We start from the raw sequence: 18,433 nt of genomic DNA, 5'->3' as shown, positions 1-18,433 counted from the left end.
AGGGATGGAGTTTAAGACTAGGGAGGTTATGTTGCAATTGTATAAGGTGTTAGTGCGGCCACACCTGGAGTATTGTGTTCAGTTTTGGTCTCCTTACTTGAGAAAGGACATACTGGCGCTGGAGGGTGTGCAGAGGAGATTCACTAGGTTAATCCCAGAGCTGAAGGGGTTGGATTATGAGGAGAGGTTGAGTAGACTGGGACTGTACTCGTTGGAATTTAGAAGGATGAGGGGGATCTTATAGAAACATTTAAAATTATGAAGGGAATAGATAGGATAGATGCGGGCAGGTTGTTTCCACTGGCGGGTGACAGCAGAACTAGGGGGCATAGCCTCAAAATAAGGGGAAGTAGATTTAGGACTGAGTTTAGGAGGAACTTCTTCACCCAAAGGGTTGTGAATCTATGGAATTCCTTGCCCAGTGAAGCAGTTGAGGCTCCTTCATTACATGTTTTTAAGGTAAAGATAGATAGTTTTTTGAAGAATAAAGGGATTAAGGGTTATGGTGTTCGGGCCGGAAAGTGGAGCTGAGTCCACAAAAGATCAGCCATGATCTAATTGAATGGCGGAGCAGGCTCGAGGGGCCAGATGGCCTACTCCTGCTCCTAGTTCTTATGTTCTTATGTTCTTAAAACCACTTGCTGACCTCCAGGTAAGGCATCAAATGATTTGCACCCCATGATTATTATGCTGGTAATACTATTTGGAATTATTTTTCAGTGATAGAGGGAAATGTCTTAACTTCTATATACTTATGAAGTCACAGAGCTGCAGTATAAATAAAAGATACATACACTAGAGATCTTTTTTAAAAATGCTAAAATACAAGTACGAAAAACTCAACTCATTTATTTATGCTAATTGCAAAACATGGCATATTTTTCTTTACAATTAACAATGTAGACAAATTTAAGTGATATGTTCTGGGCATCTATTTAATTCTAAGCTTTAAACTGCTATTAAACAACAAAACAATTAATTTAAATGTAAATTATGGATCTCATTAGAAAATACACTTTTAAATTATTACTGCTGCTTAGCAAATGATCAGTTCCATCAATTCTATTAACTTCAAAGCAACAGTGAAATTAAAATGACACGGACATCCTTTACTTTTCCAATTATAAATGCAGCCTCTGAGAAGTTGAATCATCATTTAGCCTGAACAATCGATATTTGCAGTCATTTAGTTTTATCATTTAATCACTCTTTAATATTGTCATGGTTACCTTTAAAACTGGAATTCAAATTTAAATCAAGAAACTATTGCCAAATCCAGGTCAAGAATCACAACTTGCATTTAAATAGAAAGGTTTTGAAAAAAACTGGACCGTCTGAATTAAAATGATAACGATTCAACAATACATTCTCATTTAAAATGCCATCAGGACAGACCAAAGACTAAAAGCAGATCACTATTTTATATAGGCTTTTAAAAGACCAAAATGTTTGTATTAACACGTGATAAAATTATAAAAGATATTGCTGTAATGAAATTCCCATTATCATAAAGAACCCTTAAACTTCCCAAATTATTTTTGTTAATTATGCACATTGCATTTCAGGCATTCCTTTTCAGCTTACAAGATTACTCTTTGGATTTCAATTTAATTGGTCAGTGAAAATTCAACCAATGCACTCGCAATATATTGCTAAAATAACGTTTTTCACCTTAGTCAAATTATAAACTCAGCACAGAAATCCTTACTGATGGCACATATTTACAGTCTTAAAAGTCTGCATTTTTTTTTTACTTTAAATTTGCCAGTTGTTTTCTAACTTGTGTTAAATTAAATTATGACAGATACAGAAAGAAAATAATGGGTGAACGCAAACATACAAGACAAAGAAAAAGACAGGAATATAAATAGGTAGTTAGTGAAGTTAAGTAAATTACTGTCAGGAAAGTAGCTGGTCTTACTCCAGGTGTTTATCCATACAACTACGCAGAAGATTACTAAATCAAAAAAAACAAATTAGCTGGGAAATGGATAACTAGTGGATAATATGCTAGTTGAGTCAAAGGATGCAAGGGGAGGATTTTAAACATGCAGCATCAACAGTGGACAGGAAATGAGTGAGCACGATAGCTTTCAATTTGTTCTTACATTATGTGTTACGACAATTACAAAGTTCAACATCCAAATTGAAAAGGCCATTAATTGTATGGCTAAGTGAACCAGTTCCAGAGAAATCTGGGCAGGATTGGGTGGTAAACCAATAAATAATGGATATAATTTAATGCCAAGCAGTGTAAGTTTGTGAAACAGAGGAGGTAAAAGTTGGGAATGCAAAATAACTGGAAAAAGGCTATGACACAGCAAAAGAATCTGGGGTTTCAGTGCTGTATCAGGCAATAGGCCTCCAAATAGTCAGCGGGAAATCGAGAAGCAAATATGTAAGGAGATTACAGATAGCTGCCGGACAATTAGGGTGGTAATGGTAGGGGATTTTAATTTTCCCAACATTAACCGGGACAGCCAAAGCACTAGGGGTTTGGATGGAGAGAAATTTGTCGAGTATATTGAGGAGGAATTCCTCATTCAACATCTGGATGGCCCAACTAGAAAGGGGGCAAAACTTGACCTCCTCTTCGGGAATAAGGAAGGACAGGTGACAGAGGTGTTAGTGAGGGATCACTTTGGGACCAGTGACCATAATTCCATTAGTTTTAAGATAGCTATGGAGAAGGATAGTTCTGGCCCAAAAAAGATTCTAAATTGGGGCAAAGCCAATTGAGGGTATTAGGCGTGAACTTCCAAAAGTTGATTGTGGGTGCCTGTTTACAGGCAAGGGGAAGTCTTTCGAAAAGGTGTGAACTAGGGTTCAGGGTGAGCACATTCCTCTCAAGAGTGAAGGGTAAGGCTGGTAGAAGGAGGGAACCCTGGATGACTCGGGATATTGAGGCCATGGTCAGAAGGAAGAAGGAGGCATATGACATGCATTGGCAGCTGGGATCAAGTGGATCCCTTGAAGTGTATAGGGCTTGTCGAAGTAAGAGTTGAGAGAGAAATCAGGAGGGCAAAAAGGGGAAATGAGATTGTCTTGGCAGATAAGGCAAAGGAAAATCCAAAGAGCTTCTACACAAGGGTAAACGGGTGACTAGGGAGAGGGTAGGGCCTCTTAAGGATAAGGTTATCTGTGTGCAGATCCACAAGAGATGGGAGAGATCCTAAATGAATATTTCTAGTCAGTGTTAACTTCTGAGCAAGGCACAAATGTAGGGAAACTTGGGAAATAAAAAGTGATGTCTTGAGGAGTATACATATTCTAGAGGTGGTGCTGGAGGTATTCAAGTGCATCAAGATAGATAAATCCCTGGGACCTGATTAAATGTATCCCAGGACGCTGTGGGAGGCTAGGGAGGAAATTGCTGACCCCCGAGGTGAGATATTTGAATCATCGACAGTCACAGGAGAGGTGCCTGAAGATTGGAGAGTAGCAAATGTTGTGCCCTTGTTTAAGAAGGGCTGTAGGGATAAGCTTGGGAACTATAGACCTATTTGCCGTACTTCTGTAGTGGATAAATTGTTAGACGGTATTCTGAGGGACAGGATCTACAGGCATTTAGACAGGCAAGTGCTAATTTGGGAAAGTCAACATGGCTTTATAATGGGAAAATCATGTCTCACAAATTTTTTGAATGAGGAGCCAAGAAGGTAGATGAGGGCAGTGCAGTCGACGTTGTCAATATGGACTTTAGCAAGACCCTTTGGCGACCGAAGCCAAAGGGTGGTTGTTTTTCAAACTGAAGGCCTGTGACCAGCGGTGTGCCTCAGGGGTCATTGCTGCATCCACTGCTATTTGTTATATAGATTAATGATTTGGATGAGAATGTAAAAGGCATGGTTACTAAGTTTGCAGATGACACCAAGATTTGTGGCATAGTGGACAATGAAGGGGTTATCTAGGATTGCAACGGGATCGTGATCAATTGTGCCAGTGGGCCGATGAATGGCAGATGGAGTTAAATTTAGATAAATGTGAGGTGATACATTTTGGTGGATCAAATCAGGGCAGGACCTCCTCACTTAATGGCAGGGAGTTGGGGAGAGTTACAGAATAAAGAGATCTAGAGGTACAGGTTCATAACTCCTTGAAGGTGGAGTCGCAGGTGGACAGGGTGGTGGAGAAGGCATTCAGCATGCTAGGTTTTATTGGTCAGAATATTGAATACAGGAGTTGGGACGTCTTAATGAAGCTGTACAAGACATTGTCAAGACCACACATGAAATACTGTGTTCAGTTCTGGTCACCCTATTATAGGAGGGATATTGTTAAACTAGAAAGAGTGCAGAATAGATTTATGAAGGTGCTACCAGGACTTGATGGTCTGAGTTACAAGGAGAGGTGGGGACTTTTTTTCCCTGGAGCGCAGGAGGCTTAGGGGTGATCCTATAAAGGTCTACAAAATAATGAGGAGCATATATAAAGGTAGATAGTCAACATCTTTTCCCAAAGGTAGAGGAATCTAGAACTAGAGGGCTTTTAAGGGGAGAGATACAAAAGAGGCCAGAGAGGAAATAAGTGTTTTCACAGAGAGGATGGTGAGCATCTGGAACGGGCTGCCAGAGACAGTGGTAGAGGCGGGTACAATTCTTTCCTTTAAAAAACAGTTAGACAGTTACATGGGCAGGGTGGGTACAGAAGGATATGGGCTAAATGCAGGCAAGTGGGACTAGCTTTGTGATAGAAACTGGACGGCATGGACAAGCTGGGCCAAAGGGCATGTTGCTTTGCTGTAAACATCTATGACTCTATGAAGTTCAAGAGACAAAGCACAAGGCACAGCAAATATTAACCAGCTGACACCAAGTATTGATTGCTCCCAACCTTCAGTATTAGGTATAGTATCAGAGTCGGGATATCCTACCTTGGAGGTACAAAGAAGGACAACTAACTTGAGTATCTTCAATATGAGAAATCTATGAACACTTAAATTGGCAAAATAAAATGTGGCTTAGGCGTGATATTATTTGAATATTTGAGATCTGAAAAGGAGAATCAAACTACAAAAACACACTGGTATTAGTATAAATCCTGGGAAAAGGATAACTATGGTGCGAACCATCACTATGGTGCGAACCATCATCTTGCGAGATGGAAGGCTGCCATGAGAACAAGGTTCATTTAAGCTAAGATCAGAAAAGGTGGCAGACAAGGTTGAATTTATGCATAGAGCTCGTGATGGAATGTGTAGAATAGCAAACTCATAAGATGCACTAGAAATGGAAAATACTCAATTTTAATGATGGATTAAATCTGGTCAAAGAGAAGCCTGTGAGCTTTGCTACTGGCTCAATGAATGAAAAGTATAATTTCTAGTCATAATTAGTCCAATGTTCTTCAGCACAATTGCATTTATTGGAGAGGACCTGTTGTTGTGAGGAGGCTAAGTAGATTAATCAAGAGCAAAGAGTGATGCATCATAACTAAACAATGATCCCTGACGTTTACTTGATTGCCTTAGAAAATTGGGGAGAAATTTAAGGACTTGGGTATTTCCCGAAATGTCATGTTTTTCCTCCTTTTGTTTGCCTTTCCCCAGGATCTATCATTGTTAATGATTGGGTGAATGATTATATGAGAATGCACTGTGTAATTTCATTAGAATTAGGCATGATGGTTTTTCACCCTTCTTTTCATATAGTATCTTCTATTAGGTCAACACATGCCGTGGAATTTAAGCAACCACCTGTAGATGTGGACCCAACTTTACAGTTTTTAAATCTAAGGAATTGAAGTCTGGTATACATCATCCTGGAAGATATATCCAGGTCTCCTAAACTATATTCATGTCTTTCAACATTATTTGACAAATAAAAAGTGCAATTTAAAAAAAAAAGATGTGGGACATAAGGATCAAATACCATTATTTTGAAGGCATATTCTCTGAATACATTAGGTCTATTTTTGAATAGCAATTAAAATTCAGTACAGTCCCTTACCAGGAATTGTAGATTACCAAATTGTACCAGATGGTTTACCTCCAGTTAATAGCATCACTAATCCTACAGATTACATGAAAACATACTAGGACTATGCAGTCAACTGTCAAATCAATTGCCTAGTCTATCCATAAAAATAAAATGTAGCTCCACGATAGATGGTTAAAATTAACTTGAGACAAATATCTTTTCAATGTACTCAATGGCTAAATACACTCAACCAGACAGGCCAGAGGGGTCCACAAATTGATCTTGAGTTTTTACTGAGATAGTTGATCCAAGATATGTAGCTAGGCAACAGTAGGAGTGCACAGTTGGCCTTACTACTCCCAAGGTAGAGAAAGGAAATAAGTTGGCAAATTAGCTTTGACAAAGGGTCATCTGGACTCGAAACGTTAGCTCTTTTCTCTCCCTACAGATGCTGCCGGACCTGCTGAGATTTTCCAGCATTTTTTCTTTTGGAAGTAGGTAAATTAATTGTGAAAGTTAGCCAGGGTTTTATTTCCTGGGCATTATTCAATGATCCCTGCTGCAAATTGCACTGTGGACTTAGGGCGAGGGAGAATTGGACTCCATTACAATTTCCCCCCAACATCAGGCAATCAAATAGCCTGCTGGTACTACCTAGGGTCTCGCATCAAGAATGCTGGCTTGAATGAAGTATTAAAGGTGTTCTAGCTCTCATGGAAAAAAAAATCAAAGACGCTGTTATCATTAGGGGAAGACTGGAGAGGGAGTGGGAGGATGAGAAATATTCTTCATCTAAGAACGTAAATTATTTATGAAGATAACATTTGCATTAACAGAAATGATGCATCTCCAGCTAATAGGAGGCACTGTAATGTAAGGGGAAAATTCCTGATACTTAATAGAATTATATATATGAGCTATAAAGGGAACATTTGTAAGGAAATCAGTTTTTGAAAACTTGCAAACATTTGTTAAACTAGGGAGTTTCCATAATTCGTAATAAAGATGAAAAATCCTTTAAATTTTATTATTTTAAGTGTCAGGTAATACGAGGGCATGTTGCTGTCCATGAATGCAAATTATATAATAGATGAGATAGAAAAGAAAGAACTCTGTGCCAGACTATCCCTCTACTTTTCAAAGGAAAAAGAAAATAAAAATTTCAGTTATATCCTCTGTGGGTTTATCTGAATACTTTCTTAAAAGCTCAAGTAAAATGTTTAAAATATACCAACCCATTGCTCCCCTTTGAGCTGTTTTTGCCTTCTGAGATGAGTTGAGAAAGTACATAATGAGGTCCTTTTGCACTGTCTGCATCAAAGACATCCATATTCGACTCTTCATCATCCACACGTACAAAGCCTGGTCGTTGTTTAGGTGAACGTTTCCGTGATTTCCGTGGCACTGTTGTGTTGTCATTGTAAGAACTGGAACTCATAATGCTGAAGTTAGAGCCCGATTCATCCATCCAAATATTGCTGCTCTGTTCAGAGTCAACTGCATCATCCTGACAAGACATCCTGCTGTCATCTAGCAAGTCTTCGGGTGGTGGAGAGATGTTGAGGACTGTCCTCCTTTTGGGTGTGGACTGCAGCTGTGGGGCATTACTTAACTGATTTTCATAGCTCAGTAATTCACTTACCCCATGGCCACTTACCCCCTGTTCTGGAATGCAGCTATCTACTTGCATAGATGTGTTGTCAGTTATTGAGGTAGAATGCATGCTAGGATTGGAAGATGGGGTGAAGGTGCTGCTTTGACCACCGCTGGAGGAGACATCTGTGGTATGTACAATCCAAATGTAAGTACACACATTTCAACCCGAGTTAGCTAGCATTGTCCAATTGTGTTCTGTTTAATTGTTCACAAAGCTTTCTCTCAACAATATATAAACTTCTGAAAGGTGAGTAGTTATCAATTAACGCTGGAAAGTTTATTTTTAATATAAGCTGGGTACTCTCTAAGATACCAACCACGGTCAGGACAAAAAAAAAACTTTTGTATGTTATGATTCAGTTGGGGTTGTTCACAGTCAAATAACAAAAAATAATATGACCTAGAAGGCGAAGAAGGTTGCAGAGACACCCTGCTTAACAGGCAAATTTCTGTTACTAAAAGGAAAAATTAATTAAACTAAAACTTAAAATCATAACATCTGTCTATTCTTAAAAGTCATTACAAGAAATATACATAAATATTAATCTAATTAATGTGTATTTGGAAAAACAAAATGGGGCCAGAGTTGCATGCACTTCACACCTTCAAGATATAGTCCACTGGGGAGAAAAAAATAAAATCCCTTTGACACTCTTAATCTATGATAGTATTTGGCTCAGCAGAGGTCAGGAAAGAAAGGCCAACTGAACAAGTAACCATGAATAAATAAAAAAGTGAAGGCAATAAGTAAACTCCGAAGTAGATAAATGTAGATAAAGTGGTGGCAAACACAACCAAGTGTTGGATCCTTAGATACATTGAATATAAAACAGGTCATGAACATTTTTTTTTAATTAATAGCACAATATCTGAAAGGCATTAGATGCATGAAATGGCGACCCCAAATTTGTTCTTGACCTATCCCAATCTCCTCAAATGCTTAACTTTCAACAAACATTGATAAAAACCTGACAGGCTCACTTAGTTTCCTTAAAGTTTTAAACAATAACATCAATTACATATCTTTCCACAAATAATCTTAACATTTTCAATCTTCTGCATTTGCTTAACAAATGCATTTCTTGGAGCCACATTAGGGAAGAATGTTAAATGCCTTGCTGCAAGGAGAGTTCTTTTTCTAAACTTTTTCTCTTTTTGCCAGTTTATTTCCCATTCCCTCCTTTTTTCTTGAAGCACAAACACCTTGATGGGACTCGACAACTAGAAAATAAGGACCTCCTCTCACCAGTCTAGCAAACTCTCACTGATAACTGCAAGAAGTTGCATTCCTCAATTGCAGCAGGGTGCAGCCTTCATGTGTTTGAAGCATGCACCAGATGTATCCATCCAAACAAGCAATTTTCAATATCTAGCTGCAAGTGAAATACTGAGCAGTTTGTGGCCCATTCTTGGAAAGCCAACCGATGCTCCCAGGAGATGACAACGGTTCAGCTCAGAAGGATAACAAAGACAGTGAAAAATAAACCATTCATAGTCATGCCAGCAACTCCAATCAAAAGGATCAGTAGCAGGCATGACCCTATCTTTCCAACTGAACAAACTGCTTCAACCCTAAAATCCACATGTTCCGAACACAAACATAATCAAAATATAATGTTAATCAAAGGAGACAAAGAGCAAAGAGTCCACTCCCGGGACTAAGTGCCCGCGTAGCCGTGAACGGCGTCGCATTTCACGACGGCGCGAACAGGGCCCAGGCACGACCTATTCTGGCCCCCATAGGGGGCCAGCATGGCGCTGGAGCGGTTCACGCCGCTCCAGTGTCCTTACACGACGCCAAATGGGCGCCGTGCCAACCTGTGCATGCGCAGTTGAGGTAGCTCATTCCTGCGCATGAACTTCTTATGCACGCCTGCCCCTCACCAACATGGCGCTGGTGTTCTGGGGCCGGCCGCGGAAGGAGGTAGGCCAGGGGGGGGGGGGGGGGGGGGGGGGGGGGAAGAGACCAGCCCGCCGATCGGTGGGCCCCGATTGCGGGCCAGACCCCATCGGAGCCCCCCCCCCCCCCCCCCCCCCCCAGGTGAGGGAGCCCCCCTACCCAGGGTTCCCGCACATTTCTCCGAGCACCCCGGCGTGATTCTCGCACCGCTGGTTCGGGGGCGATTCTCCCACCCGGCGGCGGGGGGGGGTGGAATACCGCCCAATACTTCAGAGAATTAAAAAAGGCAAAGTGCACAATTTAAAACAATGGAATACCCAACTTATAAAGATGATGCTTGGAATATATTTTATTAGCATGCGAGTGGTCCAATGACGTGCAGTTTAGGTGGGGTTATGGGGATAGAGCAGGGGAGTGGGCCTGGGTCGGCTGCTCTTTCAGAGGGTCAGTGCAGATTGGTGGGCTGAATGGCTTCCTTCTGCAAAGGAGGGATTCTATCGATTCTATTCAGTGGTGCTGGAATACCAATGAAATGTTCTTAAATGGACGATACAGCAAAAAAAAAAGTGAACTCTAAACTAAAAATTAAATGTTTTCAGTGTTACACGTTGCCAATTGGAACTTGGCACCACAATGTATGAAAAATAAATGGTCTTCTGCTGGTACCTCGCTCAAATGGTCATTCTTCACCTGTAAACCAAAAGAATGTATGTTGGCAGATTATATATTTTATTCATCCAGGGGATGTGGGTTTTGCTGGTTCGGCCAGCGTTCATTGCCATCCCTAATCGCACTCAAGGTGCTGGGGAGCTATCTTCTTGAATCACAGCAGTCCATGTGGTGTTGGTACACCCACAGTGCTTCGGGGGGGGGGGGGGGGGGGGTTCCAGGATTTTGACATAGCTGTAGTGAAAGAACAGGGATATATTTCCAAGTCAGGATGGTGAGCGCTTGGAGGCTGTTAGGAATGTGGGAAATTAACAAGATTAACAGTGAAATTGAGATGAAAATAAAACAGACATGTAGCAAGACTAGCAGCATCTAGAGGAAGGGCAGCACGGTGGTACAATGGTTAGCACTGTGGCTTTACAGCACCAGGTCCCAGCTTCGATTCCCAGCTGATTCACTGTCTGTGTGGAGTCTGCACATTCTCCCAGTGTCTGCATGTGTTTCCTCCGGGTGCTTCCTTTTCCTCCCACTAGTCCCGAAAGACGTGGGGCGCGATTCTCCGCTGCCCACGCCGGTTGGGAGAATAGCGGGAGGGCCTCCCGACATTTTTCACGCCCTCCCGCTATTCACCCCCCCTCGCCCAACCCACGTCACGAATCGGCGCTCGGCGCTTTTTACGGCGAGCGGCGCTTCTCCGCGGCCGATGGGCCGAGCCGTTACACCCGTTTTTTCACGGCAGCAAACACACCTGCTTGCTGCCGTCGTAAAAACGGGCGCTGGATGCCCGTTTGTGGCATCCAGAGGCCCGTTTGGGGCGGGAGCACCACCGTCGTGCTCGGGAGGGGACAGGTGCCCACCGATCGTCGGGCCTGCTTCCAAAAGGGACGCACTATTTCCCCTCCGCCGCCCGACAAGATCAAGCCGCCACATCTTGTCGGGCGGCAGTGGAGAAATGCGGAACTGCGCATGCGCGGGTTCTATCAATGGCGTGATGACGTCACCTGCGCATGCGCGGGTTGGAGCCGGCCGCGCGTCACCTTGGCGCGCGGCCTTAACGACGGTCGCTAAGGCCGCGACGCTGTGATTCCTGGGGTCCCGCTCCTAGCCCCGATTGGGGGGGGGGGGGGGGGGGGGGGGGGAGAAAATCGGGTCCCGGGAACGGGTGTGAAGGCTACCGTGGTACACGGCCAGTTTCACGGCAGCCTTTATAACTCTCCGCATTTACGGAGAATCTCGCCCGTGCTGTTAGGTCATTTGGACATTCTGAATTCTCCCTCTGTGTACCTGAACAGACACCAGAATGTGGCGACGAGGGGCTTTACACAGTAACTTCATTGCAATGTAAGCCTACTTGTGACAATAAAGATTACTAAGATTATTAAAGGAGTGATGAGATGCAATTGCAGTAATGTGTGGTAACTATTAACTTTATTTGATCTATAGCATTACTAACATGAGCTAAGTTCAGATAAATTGGTGCGTTTAGTTACTTATACTTAAGTGTCAGAGTGTATATTAGTCTTTTGTTGTGTGTTTACTTTTCTTTTACTTTCGTAAATAGTCTTTATTAATTGTGTACACAATGACTGGACTGGTTCTTCACTGGGTTGTACACGATTCCTCACATTATTCCAAACAAATATACATCACTGAGAATCAGTGTTTCAAGTCAGCCTTTGGGGTTTGGGATATTCTAGCAGGTAACATCAGTGGGGTTCATAATAAGAGGAACTTCCAAGTGGTGGTGGTGCTCTCATGTATCTGCTGTCCTTGTCCTTCTAGATCAGAGTTTTTCAAAAACTTTGAGCCTTTAAACCCCGAGAGAGCTACTAAGAGCATCAGGGAGCCCCAAGCATTCTTATAAGAACATAAGAACTAGGAGCAGGAGTAGGCCATTTGACCCTTAAGCCTGCTCCGTCATTCAATGAGATCATAGCTGATCTTTTATGGACTCAGCTCCACTTTCCTGTCCGAACACTATAACCCTTTATTCCTTTATTCTTCCAAAAATTATCTATCTTTATCTTGAAAACATTTAATGAAGGTGCCTCAGCTGCTTCACTGGACAGGGAATTCCATAGATTCACAATCCTTTGGGTAAAGAAGTTCCTCCTAAGCTCAGTCCTAAATTCTACTTCCCCTTATTTTAAAGCTATACCCCCAGTTCTGCTTTCACCCGCCAGTGGAAACAACTACCCCCATCTATTCCCTTCATAATTTTATATGTTTTTGTAAGATCCCCCCACATCCTTCCAAATTCCAATGAGTACAGTCCCAGTCTACTCAACCTCGCCTCGCAATCCAACCCCCTCAACTCTGGGATTAATCTAGAGAATCTCCTCTGCACACCCTCCAGTGCCAGTTCGACCTTTCTCCAGTAAGGAGACCAAAACTGCACACAATATTCCAGGTGTGGCTTCACTAACACCTTATACAATTGCAGCATAACCTCCCTAGTCTTAAACTCCATCCCTCTAGCAATGAAGGACAAAATTCCATTTGCCTTCTTAATCACCTGTTGCACCTGTAAACTAACTTTTTGCGACTCATGCACTAGGACACCCAGCTCCCTCTGCACAGCAGCATGTTTTAATATTTTATCATTTAAATAATAATCCTTTTTACTGTTATTCCAAACAAAATGGATAACCGCATAGTTGTCAGCATTGTATTCCATCTGCCAGACACTAGCCCATTCACTTAACCTATCCAAATCCCTCTGCAGACTTCCAGTATCCTCTGTACTTTTCGCTTGACCATTCATCTTAGTGTCGTTTGCCAACTTGGACATGTTACACTTGGTCCCCAACTCCAAATCGTCTATGTAAATTGTGAACAATTGTGGACCCAACACGGATTCCTGAGGGACACCACTAGCTACTGATTGCCAACCAGAGAAACACCCATTAATCCCCACTCTTTGCATTCTATCACATCCATTGGCTCCCCATTATGTACCACACCGGTAATGTCCTCAAAACATTCCACTAAATTAGTTAGGCATGACCTGCCCTTTATGAATCCATGCTGCGTGTGTCCAATGGGACAATTTCCAGCCAGATGCCTTGCTATTTCCTCCTTGATGATAGATTCCAGAATTTTCCCTACTACCAGATTCCAGCATCTTCCCTACTACCAAAGTTAAGCTAACTGGCTCATAATTACCTGCCTAGCTCCTTTTTTAAACAGTGGTGTCACGTTTGCTAATTTCCAATCTGCCGTGACCACCCCAGAGTCTAGTGAATTTTGGTAAATTATCACGAGTGCATTTACAATTTCCCTAGCCATCTCTTTAAGTACCCTGGGATGCAAAGCGGTATATCTGTTTTGCAGGGACATGACTGCAGGGTACAAATGCACTGCCTTCCTACTCTTGCCCTGTCTTTGGTCACCCATTTTCTATCTCCCTCAGTAATTTTCACCCGCGGTGCCACCTTCCACGATGTCCTCAGCATTACGGATGCTCCAAAGTGAATCCACCCGCAGCTCGAAAGCAGTCAAGCGATCCAACAGTAGCTGCAGCTGGACACACTTCTTGCACGTGCAGGAGCCAGAGTCAGTGGACGTGCCCAAGCTCCCACATCACATTATAATGCCCCTTTTTGCCATGAAATAGTTGCGAACACAGAAATCAAATGTAAACAAATCTTTTCTAGCTATATCCATGCATATATTAATCTGGTAATAATTGAAAAGTTCTGATTTTTTAAATGGGAAGAATGATGTTGGAAAGCAGATTCTTTTATCAAACACGCACCTCCCCTACCCCCAGCCCCCCTCACGTTCACGGACACTCTCACATCGCCCTCCCTCTCATAGATCAGAGATACGCACATGTCTCTCTCACACACACTCAGGCACCTCTGAGGGTCAAACGGCACCCCCCGCCTTTCCCAATGTCAGAACCCCCATCCTGCCTTACCAGACTATCCCACTCTTCCCAAGAACTGAATCACCCCCACATCTTCCCAGAGGACAGTCCCCCTCCTTTCCTGAGGCCAGAATTACTCCTCCCCACCTGCTCCTGTCGTGAGGCCCAAACCACATTTCTCCTTTCATGAGGCCCCTCTGCCACGGCCTGTAGGTCACACACACTTCCTCCTCACCATCACCGCCCAGCTTCTGGCTGATTAGCTCCTGCCTCACCTCGGTCCCACTGTTGGTTGCAACCTATTTTGCCAGGAACAGTGCTTGATTCAAACTAGTCAGCCGATGAGCATCCAGTGCCACAAGAGTTTGATCATTCATTTCTCCAATTCTTTTTTTAAATTTTAAGTGTTCGAACTGACATTTACCGGTTATGTGGTGGCCGCCAGCTTTGTGGACCCCCTGGAGACCCTTCACAGATCCCTGGGTTCTGCGGAATGTAATGTGGGAACCCCTATTCTAGATGGGAATGGCCATGGTTTTGGACGGTGCTATCAAAGGAACCTTAATGAGTTCCTGCATCTTGTAGATAATACACACAGCTGCCACTGTGCATCAAAGTTGGAGGGAGTGAATGCTTGTGGAAGGGATGCTAATCAAGCAGGCTGATTTATCCTGGGTGGTGTCAAGCTTAAGAGTGTTGTTGGAACTGCACTCATCCATGCATGAAGAGTATTCCATTGTACACCTGACTTGTGTCTTGTAGATGAAGGACAGGATTTGGAAAGTCAGGACAGGAGATATTTGCTGCAGAATTACCCAGCCTCTGACCGGAACTTTATTGGATAGGCACATGGAGCACACCAGAATGACAGGGAGTGGGATAGCTTGATCTTGGTTTCGAACAAGGCTCGGCACAACATCAAGGGCCGAAGGGCCTGTTCTGTGCTGTACTGTTCTATGTTCTCTTGCAGCCACACTATTTTTATGGTTGAACCAGTTCAGATTCCGGTCAATAGTAACCCCCAAGATGTTGATAGTGGGGGTTCAGAAATGGCAATGCCATTGAACATAAAAGCATGATGGTTAGATTCTCTCATGTTGGACCTGGACATTGTCTGGCACTTGTGTGACGTGAATGTTAGTTATCACTTGTCAGCCCAAATCTAGATAGATATTGTCCAGGTCCTGTTACATTTGGACATGGACTGCTTCAGTATCGAAGTCATCATTAATGGTGCTGAACAGTATGTAGTTATCTGCAAACATCCTCACTTCTGAACTTATAATGGAAGGAAGGTCACTGATTAAGCAGCTAAAGATGGTTAGACCTAGGACATGACCTTGAGGAATTCCTGCAGTGATGTCTTGGAAGTGAGATGATTGACCTCCAACCACCATAACTATCTTCCTTTGTGCCAGGTATGACTCCAACAAGCAGAGTTCTCCCCAAATTTCCATTGACTCCAGTTTTGCGAGGCTCCTTGATGCCACATAGTCAAATACAGTCTTGATATATCAAGGGCAGTCGCTCTCACCTCTGGAATTCAACTCCTTTGTTCATGTTTGAACCAAGGCTGTAACGGGGTCAGGACCCTTGCAGAACCCAAACTGAGCATCAGTGAGCAGGTTATTGATAAGTAAGTGCTGCTTGACTGCACTGTTGATGACTTTTTCCATCACTTTACTGATGATCAAGAGGATACTAATGAGATGGTGATGGATTTGGCCTGCTTTTTGTACACAGGGCAATTTTCAAAATTGCCGGGCAGTTGCCAGATAACTACAGTAGTACTAGAGCAGCTTGTCTCCGAGTGCAACAATTTCTGGAACACAAGTCTTCAGTTCCATTGCAGTGATATTTTCAGGGCCCATAGCCTTTACAGTATCCAGTGATTTAATCAGTTTCTTGATATCACGTGAATTAAATTGGATTGGATTGGCTGAAGACTGGCACCCGTGATGCTGGACACAGCCAGCGGAGGCAGAGACGGATCATTCACTCAGCACTTCCGCTGAAGATTGTTGAGAATGCTTCAACCTCATCTTTTGCACTAATGTGCTGGGCAACCTATCATTGAGGATGGAGATATTTGTGGAGCCTTCTCCTCCAGAGAGTTGTTCAATTGTCCACAACCATTCACGACTGAATGTGGCAGGACTGCAGCGCTTAGATCTGCTCTGTTGGTTGTGGGATCGCTTAGCTCAGTCGATCACTTACTGCTTGGCACACAAGTAGTCATGTGCTGTAGTTTCATCAGATTGGCACCATTGTACTGAAGGGCGATGGTGGGAAATCATAGGTTTGCTCCCATTTATGTCACATACTTAGCTTCAAATTAAAATTTCTGATCTGTACAGCTTAATTCTGCACTAGACACTGGACTAAACAACTGAATTAGAATTGTTTTCACAAAAATGACAGCTCTCAGTGAATTTAAAATAATAATCAACTCGGGTTGATACAAGATAAATGACTAGAGCTATGTGTGTGTTTTACCATATTTTCTGAACTCCTAATTGTATTGTTGTCTCAAATTTAACCACTTCCTTATTTTTTTCGGGACTAAATTAACCAGATTCCACTGTATTAGTTTTTGATTCCAGTGTATTAGTTTTTGAAATAAAGAATTAGAAATAACAGTTTGATTTAAAAAGGAACAAAAAAACTTGGGAATACTTGTCCCTCATTTATTAAAAGCATGGGGGGGATGGGTTGCAAAGTGGCAGGAGGTGAGAGATGACATAGTCAGGGGTGGAGGAAGGGGTCATCTGGGATGGGCTAGGTATGGGGCGGAATGAAGCGGTCGTAAGTGAAGTGGGGAAGATGACAGACAGTAGGTGGGATTGGAGGCGTAAGCCTCCGGTAAGGCTGGTAATGTGGAACATCCGGGGTCTGAATGGGCCGGTTAAAAGGTCACGCACTAGTTGATCATGGGAGGAGATTTTAACTGTGTCCGAGAGCCGAGGGTGGATAGGTTGAGCCCCAGGTCTATGGTGGGGTACAAATGGCTAGGGAGGTTTAGGGAGAGGATGGGTATGGTGGACCGATGGCGTTTTCAGAACCCAGGGGGAAGGGAGTATTCCTTCTCTTCACACGTCCATAAGGTGTATTCGGGGATTGATTACTTTATAGTGAGTCAGGAGATTTTGGTTGAGGTGGAAAGGGCAGAGTATGCGGGAATAGTTATCTCGGACCATGCATCCCACTAGCTGGAGATTCGGTTTAGAACGGGACGAGACAGTGGCCGGGGTGGAGGTTTGGCTCGGAGTATGGGAAGGATTATGGGCCTGCTGGGGAGGTTTGGAGGGTTCTCGGGGTACAAACGGAATGGGAAAAGCGACGTATTCTGGTGAATGAGCTGGGACAGTGGGCTAATTTAGGGGGGGATGCCATTGACGATAGTGAGGGATAGATTTAGATATTTGGGAATTCAGGTAGCGAGGGAATGGACGGGGCTCCATAAGTGGAACTTAAAGCTGGTGGAGGAGGCTAGGGAGGATCTTAAGAGGTGGGATACACTGCATTTAACGTTGGTGGGGAGAGTCCAAGTGGTGAAATTGAATATTCTGCCGAGGTTCTTGTTTATCTTTCAGCTCTCCCGATCTTTATACCAAAGGCCTTTTTTTAGAAAGTGGATACGATCATCTTGGACTTTGTATGGGTAGGAAGGTGCCACGGGTGGCGAGGACCCTGCTACAGAGGCAGAGACAGCAGGAGGGGTGCTGCCGAACATGCTTCATTATTATTGGGCGGCAAATGTGAACAAGTTGCAGCGGTGGTGGGAAGGAGAAGGGATAGAGTGGGTTAGGATGGAGGAGGAATCTTGTAAGGGGTCCAGTTTGAAAGCTATGGTAACGGCAGCATGGCTAATGGCTCAGAGTAGGGATTCAGGGAGCCCGATGTGCAGCCCATGATGAAGGTATGGAATGAGCAGGGGAGGCATTTTAGGGTGGAAGGGATGTTGGTGCTAATGTCGCTGTGCGAGAATCGGGGGGGGGGGGGGGGGGGGGGGGGGGATGGACAGTGTATACAGAAGGTGGAGGGAAGTGGAGCTGGTCAAGGTGAGGGATTTGTATTTGGAGGAAGGGTTCGCCAGTCTGGAGGAGTTAAGGGAGAGGGTAGAGATGCCAAGGGGAGTGAGTTCAGGTAACTGCAGGTTAGGGACTTTGCGCGAAAGGTCTGGAGGGGGTTCCCTAGGTTGCCGGGATACACCCTGCTTGAGCGATTGTTGCTTCTGGATGTGGAAGAGGAGGGAAGAATTGGGGATATATTCAAGTGGCTGGGGGAGCAGGGAGGTGAGCGGGTGGTGAAGGTCAAGGAGAAATGGGAGATCAATTGAGGAGTATGCAGTGAGGCACTGCGTAGGGTAAATGAGACCTCCTCTTGTGCAAGGATGAGCCTGATACAGTTTAAGGTGGT

The 18,433-nt window shown here is 43.6% G+C and overlaps 1 protein-coding gene across 3 annotated transcripts in view; it reads right to left on the bottom strand.

The window, feature by feature from the left end:
• Positions 1-18,433, bottom strand: part of nfat5b (nuclear factor of activated T cells 5b) — a 305,599-nt gene that overhangs the window by 153,246 nt on the left and 133,920 nt on the right. For all 3 annotated transcript variants that reach the window (XM_038806399.1, XM_038806397.1, XM_038806398.1), the window contains exon 3: positions 7,154-7,697. In XM_038806399.1, coding sequence (XP_038662327.1) covers positions 7,154-7,697 — 544 coding nt within the window. The remainder of the gene's footprint in view (positions 1-7,153; positions 7,698-18,433) is intronic.

The sequence above is a fragment of the Scyliorhinus canicula genome, chromosome 9, assembly GCF_902713615.1.
Source record: "Scyliorhinus canicula chromosome 9, sScyCan1.1, whole genome shotgun sequence".
NCBI lineage: Eukaryota > Metazoa > Chordata > Chondrichthyes > Carcharhiniformes > Scyliorhinidae > Scyliorhinus > Scyliorhinus canicula.
Note: the sequence above shows the minus strand (reverse complement) of the source record. Positions and strands in the feature narration are given on the sequence as shown.